General features: G+C 56.4%; 1 protein-coding gene across 1 annotated transcript in view; it reads right to left on the bottom strand.

Moving 5' to 3' along the window:
• Window positions 1-1059: 1059 nt before the first annotated feature.
• The window catches only part of Scnn1b (sodium channel, non voltage gated 1 beta subunit), a 23889-nt gene continuing 14498 nt past the window's right edge, over window positions 1060-10450 (bottom strand). Inside the window, exons 3-11 of the mRNA XM_013011162.1 lie at window positions 9428-9531; window positions 7467-7630; window positions 7230-7337; window positions 4889-5006; window positions 4200-4275; window positions 3959-4016; window positions 3055-3116; window positions 2066-2141; window positions 1060-1614 (exon numbers count right to left, since the gene is read on the bottom strand). Coding sequence (XP_012866616.1) covers window positions 1234-1614; window positions 2066-2141; window positions 3055-3116; window positions 3959-4016; window positions 4200-4275; window positions 4889-5006; window positions 7230-7337; window positions 7467-7630; window positions 9428-9531 — 1147 coding nt within the window. The 3' untranslated portion in view covers window positions 1060-1233. The remainder of the gene's footprint in view (window positions 1615-2065; window positions 2142-3054; window positions 3117-3958; window positions 4017-4199; window positions 4276-4888; window positions 5007-7229; window positions 7338-7466; window positions 7631-9427; window positions 9532-10450) is intronic.

Raw genomic sequence — 10450 nt, 5'->3', positions numbered from 1 at the left:
TTTTTTCTTTTTGCTTATGTGGTGCTGAAGAATCGAACCCAGGGCCTCATGCATGCAAGGCAAGCACTCTACCACTGAGCCACCTTCCCAGCCCCGAAGCAGGATGGTTTATACCGCAAAGGCGATATGCGTGCTGTGCTGTGCATGAAGTATAGGTAGATCACGGTCCTGGGCCAACGCTGAGCAAAAGTATGAGCCCCTTCCCGAAAAAATAACTAAAGCAAAGCAAGCTGGGGGTATGGCTCACATGGTAGAATGCCTGCCTTGAGAACCCGAGACCCCAAGTTCAAACCTCAGTACCCTCAAACAGGATAAAATAGCAGCTAGATCTGTCAGGACCAGCGTGAAAAGAACTGTGAGAATCATAAGGGGCTTCCCGTGGCCTGAGGGCCTGGGCCAATGGAGCCAGAACAAAGCATCACTCAGTATTTCCCATCTTTACCTTATTTATTTTTTATTCTTTTTAGAGACAGGGTTTCACTGTGTGGCCTGGAACTTGCTCCGCAGCCCAGGCAAGCGTGGAATTCTCCATCCTGCTTCATGCCTGCTGCTCCCCGGCCCTGACCCAGCACTGCCTTCCTGAGCCTGTTCCCAGAGGTCGGCAGAGGCCAATGAGGAGAAGGCGGCATGCCCAGTTGTACAGCTTTGTGCAGATGGAGTAGGCGGGGCACTGGGAGGAGAGAGGCTGCCACCCGGAGAGGGTGTAGGGGAGGGACCCTGATCTAGGCCAAAGATCAGGACAGGTGAGCAGAAACAGGGTGAATACAGTTTATCTTGAACCTAGCATCTTGGTTTTCTTGTTTGTTTGTATACTGGTACTAGAACTTGAACTCAGGGCCTGGGTGATGTCCTTTAGATTTAATGCTCAAGGCTGGCATTCTGCCACTTGAGCCACAGCTCAACTAACTTCTGGCCTTTTGCTGGTTAATGGGAGACAAAAGTATCACGGCCATTCCTGCCAGGGCTAGCCTTTGATTGCAGGCCTCAGATCTCGGCCTCCTGAGTAGCTGGTGTGAGCCACCAGCATTTGACAGTATGTTGTGTTTTGTTTTTTTTTTTAATTTTTTCAACTTTGAATCTTTTTAGGGTAGCCCACTGCAATGGAGGGACTGACATCAGGTCCTTAGCGCCCCGGCCGGGCAATGGCCGGTTGCTGCTGGCTTCTCTGAGGAACACGGCTCTGACTTGGCCAGAGAAGGCACTGGGCAGGGTGGCGGGCACAGTCCGGCCGGTCTAGATGGCATCGCCCTCACTGTCAGACTCGATGGTGTCCAGGGGCTGCAGTCGTAGGGAGTCGTAGTTGGGGGGCGGGGTCCCCGGGATGGGCAGAGTCCTCTCCTCGGGGTAGGCGGCCGTGTGGGGGTCGGGGCTGGCTGCGTCAGGCTGGAAGCCGAAGTTGGTGTGGGCCTCCACCAGCTCGGCCACGGTGGGTGGGGGGCCGGAGTACAGGGCCCGCGCTCGTCTCTGCCGCAGGCCCTTGCAGAAGGCCACCATCTTGATGACCGTGATCCACAGGAAGTCGATGATGATCTCCCCAAACTCGATGAGACACAGCACCGAGCCCCCCATCCAGAAGCCAAACTGGCCGCCCAGGTTCGAGAGCAGCCAGACAATCTGGGGGAGGAGAGCTCGGGTCTGATGGGGGTCAGGGCAGGCACATTCCTGCCCCCAGCCCAGACTCGGGGCCCCTAGGTGGTGAGGTACAGTGGGGAGGGGAGCTGATGGCCATCAGCGTAGGGACAGCTTTGGACCTTCGATTTTGCATGCCAGTACTGGGGTTTGAACGCAGAGCCTGGCTTGGGCACTGTTCCCGCGCTTTTTCATTCAAGGCTAGTACTCTGCCACTTAAGCCCCAGCTCCACTTCTGGCTTTTTGGTGTTAATTGGAGATAAGAGTTTTACAGACTTTCCTACCCAGTCTGACTTTGAACCTCTATCCTCAGATCTCAGCCTCCTGAGTAGCTAGAGTTGTACACAGGAACCACCAGCCTGCAGCTAGTTTTGGACTTTCTTAATCCCCACCTTGGGGTGCAGAGGTGAAGGGGGAAGGGGCTCCCCAAACTCACGTTGTTGGCTGGGGTTTCCTCAATGGTTCGGTAGTTGAATTCTTGGAAGTAGATGTTAAGTTTGACAACGTCCTTCCTGTAGGAGACAGCAAGTTGGTGGAGACTGCGCACACACACACACACACACACACACACACAGAGCAAGGCAGCCTTTTTTGGTCGGTTGTGGGGTTTGAACTCCTGGACGCTGTCCCTCAGCTCTTCAGCTCAAGGCTAGTGCTTTACCACTTGAGCCATAGCGCTGCTTCCAGTTTTCTGACTGTTTATTGGAGATAAGAGTCTCACAGACTTTCCTGCCCGGACTGGCTTTGAACTGTGATCATCAGATCTCAGCCTCCTTAGTGGCTAGGATGACAGGTGTGAGCCACTGGTGCCTGGCACAAGGCAGCTTTTTGCTGGTTAACTGGAGATAAGAATCTCCCAAATTTTCTCTTCCTTTCTTTCTTTCTTTTTTTTGGGTCCAGTCATGGGGCCTGAACTCTGGGCCTGGGCGCTGTCCCTCAGCTCTTCAGCTCAAGGCTAGCTCTCTACCACTTGAGCCACAGCGCCACTTCTGGCTTTTTCTGCTTATGCGGTTCTGAGGAATTGAACCCAGGGCCTCATGCATGCAAGGCAAGCGCTCAATCACTGAGCCACCTTCCCAGCCCCCCAAATTTTCTTGCCTACGTTGGCTTTGAACCTCAACCCTCAGATCTTAGCCTCCTGAATAGCTAGGATTGCAGGCTTGAGCCACCAACACTTGTCTATGTCTTTGTGCTGAATGGATGGTGTGTGGATGAATGCATGGAGGGGTGGATGGGTGAGGGGAAGAATGGATGGGTGCGGGATGGAGGGTGGATGTTCCAGTCATAAGTGGAACCGTGTGCTGCTCCTTTAGGGACTGGCAGACCCCAGCCGCCCGGCAGCCTCCCCCCTCCCTGCCCTTCCTTTGTGCTGGCTGTGGCTCCTCCCTAATCTGCCCTCCCAGCCCCGCCCAGGCTCCAGCTCACCTGCTCATGGTGATATTGGGGCTCTGGTCCCGCTCCTGAGACAGGACGTGTAAAATCCAGTCCTGGAAACACAAAGGACAGCTGAAAAACATGGCCTCTGAGCGCTCCCCCCAGGCCCCTGCCCCGGCCACAGGGAGGTGAGCTCCCGCCCTGTTCTGTCCCAAAGTTGGCGTTGGGGGCAGGGGGGTAGCACAGGAGAAAGTGGAGGCCTGGCTGCTGTGGGGGTGGGGGGGTCCCCCATTGCTGTCTCCAGCGTCCTCCCCTAGGGGACAGCCACTGGATCCTCAGCCCATTCTCACCCCACACCCAACAATTGCTGCTCCCAGAATCCTCCCTGGCTCTGCCTCGGGGGCAGCTCAGATGTCACATTTTAAGAGGGGTCTTCCCTTGTTTCTTCCTTAGTCCTGTCTCTCAGATTCATAGCCCTGATGGCACAACCCCCCCCCAGGCCCCCCCAACCAGGGTTTGAACTCAGGGCCTCACACTCAGTTTTACTGCTTATGGCTGTAGCCCCGCTTTTTGTGTGTACGTGTGTGGACCTGGGGCTTGAACTCAGGGCCTGGGCGCTGTCCATTGGCTTTCTTCACTCAAGGCTAGTGCTCTACCACTTAAGCCACAGTGCCATTTCCAGCTTACTGCTGGTTCATTGGAGATAAAGTGTTTCATGGTCTTTTCTGCCTGGGCTAGCTTTGAACCGTGATCATCAGATCTCGGCCTCCTGAGCAGGATTCGAGGTGTAAGCCACCAGTCTCTGTTTCGATCTCGTTTCTGTGTGTGTCTCCCTCCCCAGCGGTGTCACATGTGTGTGGAAGAGAAGGAAGGGGAAAGCAGGGCACCCCCTAATTCCTATACATATCCTCAGCTCAAAGGTGGGGACCAGGAGCTTCTCACCCTGCCAGCTCACCTCCGAAGCCTCGGAAGGCCAGTCAGCCATGGAGATGGTCATCTTGTACTGGGTATCACTGACAGAGAGAGACAAGGCGCCGCCGCCATTCACGCCGGCTCCCCAGCGGGCCCCGCCCACACCTCATACCTCATCCACTCGCCACGCCCAAGCCACCGTGCCCCGCCCCGCCCACTCCCCTAGGCTCCGCCCCGGGTGCCCCACCCACCTCTCAAGCCCCGCCCCCAGCCACCACACTCACTTGCAGGACCCCTGGCACATGCTGATGCACGTCTCTCTCTGGGCCATGCTCATCTGCAGGCCCAGGTAGCAGGAGGCTGGGGAGGGGAGGGGCTGCGCTCAGGAGCCTTTTGGGGCGAGCTGGGGCAGGGGGGGCCTCCCCCAGAGACCTCCCCGCGTGCGTCTGCTCTCCATGCCCCGCTCATCTATGGGAGTCTCGGTCCTAGCTCTTCTGCCATGAGGAAGCCTGGCCCTCCCTGTCCCGGCCCGCAGCCAGGCTGGGGTGTGCTCCCCGCAGAGGTCCTGGACACAGCCCAGCACAGCCATGGAGCTCTGGGACCATGGAGCATGGGAGTGTGCGCTGTGATGCTCTGCGACTGCTCGCCGCTGACCACATCCAGGTACTGTGGGCCCCCGCGGCTGCCAGGCCCGGGCTCCAGCTAGGCATGGTCCTGCATGACCCCAGGTTCGAGCCTGTGGCCCCCATCCCGGCCACACACACACACACAAACCTGTGCGCCCAGGCTGGGCGTGCGTGCAGGTGCAGACAGTGGAGTCATCAGAGCCTGCGTGTGCATACACACGGGTCCTGCACCCCCCAGCGCCAGTCCTCTGCATCACGAGTGTGACTCGCACACGTGCATTTGCAGATGGGTGAACACACGCACACACTCGCCCCTTCTCCCCACCCGCCCTGGGCCCCCTGCTCACCCCAGTCCGGGAAGTCCCGGTCATTGCAGTAGCGCTCCCCGGGCGGCAGCGGGTACAGGTAGTGACCGCAGCTGCAGTTGTGAACCATGTGGTCTTGGAAGCAGGAGTGGAGACAGGCCTGGGGGGAGTGGAGGGGAACACAAGCAGCCTGTGGGGCTCCCACTCCACAGAAAGGAGCCCGGCTGGGTGCTGTAGCGCATGCTTGTAGTCCTGGCTACTCAGGAGGCTGCAGCCAGTCTGGGCAGGAAAAGTAGGTGAGACTCTTATATCTGCAATTAGCCGGCAAGTGTGTGGTGCGGCTTAAGTGGTAAGCCTTGAGTTAAAAAAAAGCTAAGGGATGAGAGAAAGGGGTGGGGGAGAGGAAGAGAGAAAAGCTGGAAGGAATGAGGGAGAGAGGGAAGGAAGGAAGGAAGGAAGGAAGGAAGGAAGGAAGGAAGGAAGGAAGGAAAAGAAACTCATCCAGAGAAGTTAAAGCCAGGCCCTGGTGGCTGAGGGGCCGGAAGTGGCCCCATTTGCAAAGTGAGATGACCCTAAAGTCAGACTCAGGCCCTTGTAGTAGGGTAGCTGTCCTTCTGATCAGGGTACTGTCCTGCATCCTGGGCCTGGCCCCAGCAGCCTGGGCCCCGTAGACGCTGCGGCAGGGTGGCTTGCCCCAAACCCATGCTTCGCCCAGGCTCCACCTGCATAGTTCTTCCAGCGGCTCTGCGCATGCGCAGAACCTGACCACAGCAAGCTAGCTCGGAGCTCCCGCCTCCAGGAGGGAGCCGAGCATGACCTTTGACTTAGAGTGGCCAGCAGGGAAGGACAAGGGGGGGACACGCAGGCCTCCAGTGGTGTGTTCAGGTCATCCTGACCTGGTTTCAATCTTCTCAGGGACCAGCCACATGTGCCGGGGCCTCAGTTTACTCTGGGCCACACAGGGGATAGCCACGCTCAGTGAGTAGTTGGTACTCAGTCTCCTCCCTTGGCTCCTCCCCGTGTTGGACTGAGCACAGAGTACCAGCAAAAGGTTGTCTGTCAGCCTTGCCCTCTCAGGTTAGCTGAGGCTAGGGACGGATCGCTCTGGGCCAACCCCAGAAACCAGAGCAAGAAGGAAGCTCCCAGTTACAGCAAGGGAGATTGAAGGCAGATACAAAGGGGGACTTCCCAGGTAAATTGACCAGGCAGGTAGATTGGGGATGGTCAGTCTATTTCCTTGTTCCTAATTAGGGATTGAAAAGAGCATGGCTCTCATTAGGGCGCTGGGAGGTGAGGGTTATATGACATAATCGAGTAATGTCCTTGCAGTGGTAAAGCCTGCCCAGCACCAGGTGAGCGGCTGTCATGGTGTGTTCCAACAGCGTGTTGCCTCGTGGAATGGGGTCAAAGATGATGTAATATACCAGCGCCCGTGGCTCCCGCCTGTCACCCTAGCTACTCAGGAGGCTGAGATCTGAGGATCATGGTTCAAAGCCAACCCCGGCAGGAAAATCCATATAAACCACTAGAAAACTGGAAGTGGCGCTGTGGCTCAAGTAGTAGAGCACTGGCCATGAACTGAAGAGCTGAGGGGCAGCGCCCAGGCCCAGAGTTCCAGCCCCACTACCGACAAAAAAATAATAATGCACCCACACTTAGCGCAGTGTGTTACCCACAGGCATGACTCACGGATGATAACTATCATCTCTTCTGGCTTCTTCTTGGGACACCTGCAGAGTGACACCCGGGCTGTCTCCAGGGGGAGGAATGGCAGCCAGTGCTGTGTCAGCGTGCCCTGTTCTGCCTTCAGAGGTTCAGCAGGACTGGGCACCAGTGGCTCACACCTGTCATCCCAGCTACTCAGGAGGCTGAGATCTGAGGATCGCAGTTCAAAGCCAGTCGGCACAGGAATGTCTATGAGACTCATCTCCAGCTAACACCAAAAAGTTGAAAGTGGAGCTGTGGTTCAAGTGGTAGAGCACCAACCTTGATGAAAAAGGCTACGGGATGAGCCAGGTGCCAGTAGCTCGCGCCTGTAATCCTAGCTATGCTTACGTGGCTGAGATCTGAGGATCGTGCTTGGGCAGAAAAGTCCATGAGACTCTTATTTCCAGTCAGCTATTCAGAAAAAGCTGGAAGTGGCGCTGTGGCTCATGTGGTAGAGTGCTAGCCTTGAGCACAAAGAGGCTCAGGGACAGCGTCCAGGTCCTGAGTTCAAACCCAGGACCAGAAAAAGGGTGGGGGAGGTCAGGGATAATGATAATGACCAGGCCCTGAATTCAAGCCCTGGGACCTACACACACACACACACACGCGCGCGCGCACACACACACACAGGCCCAGTAGGCCAGGGGTGCCCGTGGCCTGGAGACCCAGGTCCTACCTGGATGGAGTAGGTGGTGTTGAAGCTGCTGTAGAGGTTTTGGATGGCGACGTCGGAGCCGTTCACGGTGCACGGGCTGTAGGGCTGGCCCTTGCGCTGCAGCTTGTCCTGGGAGGAGCGGGTGCTCATGGGGACCCCAGGCCCTCCCCCCTTGGAAGCCCGCTGCAGTTGGGCCCCGGGCTTGGGAAGGTGCACCTCCACCCTCGGCCCCGGGCAGCCTCTGGGCCCCAGCTGTACCACCAGCACCCCGATGGACGTCTCGGTCCCCGACATGGCGTAGATGCCCTCTTCCCTGATGAAGGGGAACGCCCTCTGCTCGTGCAGCATCAGCCGGGCCCCCGCCGTGGATGCCAGGAAGGGGACGTAGTCCTCCTGGCCGATGTCCAGGATCAACTTCAGACCTGCGGGGAAGGCGGGCCAGGGCTGCTGAGCAAGAGCCCGGATGTGGGTGGGGGAGGGGGGGTACTCGCCGCTTCTCTGACCCAGCTTCCAGTACAGCCAGGGGGCCCATTCGGGCCTGCCAAAGGAGGCTGGCGCAGTGGCTGAATACATGGACCCCAAACATTTCTTGCCTTCTCCAAAGCACCCACGATTTCCTTCTTGGGCCCTTCTCTCCCCGAGTTCCATAACCTTTATTCTGCATAGCAGGTGGATCTTGGATGTACAGCACGCCCCGCCCAATCATTACCTAGCCCATGCCACAAGCCCCGCCCACTCCACAGCCCCGCCCACCCTATACAGCCACACCCACTCACACCGCCTGGACCAGTCAGGCCCCGCCCACTCAACAGCCCCGCCCACCCTGTACGGCCCACCCACTCACAGCCCCTGGACCAGTCTACAGTCATGCTATCAGCAAGCCCCGCCCACTCTTCCCAGCACCTAGCCCCGCCTCGTTTCCAAGCCCCTCCCATTCCACAGGCCACACCTGCTCACCCGGCTTGGTCCACTCCACACAGCCAGCCCCAGCCAGCAGGCCCCGCCCTCTCCGCGCAGCCCCTCCCCTCCAAGGCCCCGCCCTCCTCCTGAAAGTTTCACCTCTGAATTTCTCTGCTCCTTCCTGCTGCGGGACCGCTGCAGTGCTGTTCCCTCTGTTCCCACCCGCATCCTTCACCCGGGGCCTCCTGCTCTTCCTTAGATGGCAGTCCAGGTGTCACCTCCTCGGAAGCTTTGGAACTTTCCTTGCCTCGCTTTTCTCTCCTCCCCCCCTCCCAGCCCCTCAGGGCGTAGATCCAGGATTCTGCCCACCCTGGTCCTGAGCGCAGCGGGCATGGAGCTAAGGCTGCGCTGAGGGCGGCAGGGCTGGCGTTTACTGAGGACTCCATTCGTGCGGAGTGCTGCCTTCGATTGTGTGTGTTTATTGTGAGACAGGCTGGCCGCACACTGGCAATGATGCTTCTCCATTGCTGGGATTACAGGTGTGCGCACCAGGCTCTTCCCAGCCCTTCCCGAGGGGACAGACTAAGGCTTTCGCCTGAAAAGAAGGGTCTTTGGCCCACAACCACCCCCCCACTGTCTCCTGCTCCTTCGCTCTCTGTCTCTGGGATTTTCTCTCTTCAAGAACCGTACAAGCAAGGTGAGTATGGTGGTACAAACCTATAATCCCAGCACTCTGGAAAAAGAATGAGGATGGAGAGTTCCAGGCCAGTCTAACCCCTGCTTAAAACATCAAAATAACAAACTGCGTACAGAGAGACTGAGCAAATAAATGCCACTTAGAAACTGGAGATTGTGGAGATTTTAAAACTTCGTAGAATATTCAGTATACTTAAGGTTTTTTTAAATTGTTTTTCTCTCAGTACTGGAGTTTGAACTCAGCACATCATACTTGCTAGGCTAGCACTCTGCTACATGAGCCACAGCTCCAGTCCCAGCTTTTTGGTGGTTAATTAGAGATAAAAGTTTCACAGACTTTCCTGCCTAGGCCTGGCTTCAAACCTCCATCCTCAGATCTCAGCCTCGTAAGTACCTAGGGTTACAGGCATCAACCACCAGCACCTGGCTGACCTTGGATCTCGATCCTTCTTATGTGCGTCTCCTGCAGAGCTGGGATTGCAGATTGCACCACTAGACCTAGTTTATCTGTTGAGATGGGTTCCTGCTATGCCCAGGCTGGCCTCTTTGAACTGTGATTCTCTTGATTGTGGTGTCCTGAGTCGCTGGAATTACAGCCATGCACTTCCACCAGCAATACTCACCGAATTCAGTTCCAGGGTTGGCAGAAGGAAGGGCCTGCTCCGTCATGCCCCAGTTGAAGATGTAGCAGTTGCCATAATATGGGTAGAAGATGGGTGTGAAATTCCTAAAAAGTAAGAATCATGGGCTGAAGGGGCACACTACCAAGGGCCGAGCCTCTTGGGAGTGTCTGCCATCCTGGCTGTACAGAATGGAGGCAGCTGCTTCCAGCCACTGCTCAGAAGCTGAAGAAGGGAGGCAAACCACAGGCCACCCCTCTGCAGAAGCCAAAGGTGGGCTCCCAGATGCCTTGGGCCCAGTCCCTCTGCCTTAGCCGTGAGTCCTGAGAAAGATCTTTCACTCAAGGCTGGCGCTCTACCACTTGAGCCACAGCTCCACTTCTGGCTTTTTGCTGGTTAACTGAAGAGTCACATTAATTTTTCTGCCTGGGTTGACTTTGAACCTAGATCAGAGCATTTTTTTTTCTGGTAGTGCGGCTTGAACTCAGGGCCTGAGTGCTGTCCCTTAGCTTTTCCACTCAAGGCTGGCAGTTTACCACTTAAAGCTACAGCTCCACTTCTGGCTTTTTGGTGATTAATTGAAGATGAGAGTCTTACAGACTTTCCTGCCTAGGCTGGCTTCGATCACTGATCCTCAGATTTCAGCCTCTCAAGTAGCCTGAATTATAGGTGTGAACCACTAGTGCCAGTATCCGAAAGAATTTTCTCAGAAGTTTACTTGTCTCACCCACATCTCCCCAAAGAAACAGCCATATCCTAAACCGCAAGGACCTGTGGCTATAACCTCATTTGGACAAAGAGCCCTCGCACTTTTTTTTTGTTGGTTGTGGGACTTGAACTCAGGGCCTGAGCGCTGTCCCTGAGCTTTGTTTTCCTCCTCAAGGCAAGCACTCTACCACTTGAGTCACAGTGCCATTGCCAACAGTTTCTGTGGATGTGGTGCTGAGGAATCGAACCCAGGGCTCCATGCATGCTAGGCAAACACTCTACCACTAAGCCACCTTCCCAGCCCCTCATATCTTTTTT

The sequence above is a fragment of the Dipodomys ordii genome, unplaced genomic scaffold, assembly GCF_000151885.1.
Source record: "Dipodomys ordii isolate 6190 unplaced genomic scaffold, Dord_2.0 Scaffold14, whole genome shotgun sequence".
In the NCBI taxonomy this organism is placed as follows: domain Eukaryota; kingdom Metazoa; phylum Chordata; class Mammalia; order Rodentia; family Heteromyidae; genus Dipodomys; species Dipodomys ordii.
Note: the sequence above shows the minus strand (reverse complement) of the source record. Positions and strands in the feature narration are given on the sequence as shown.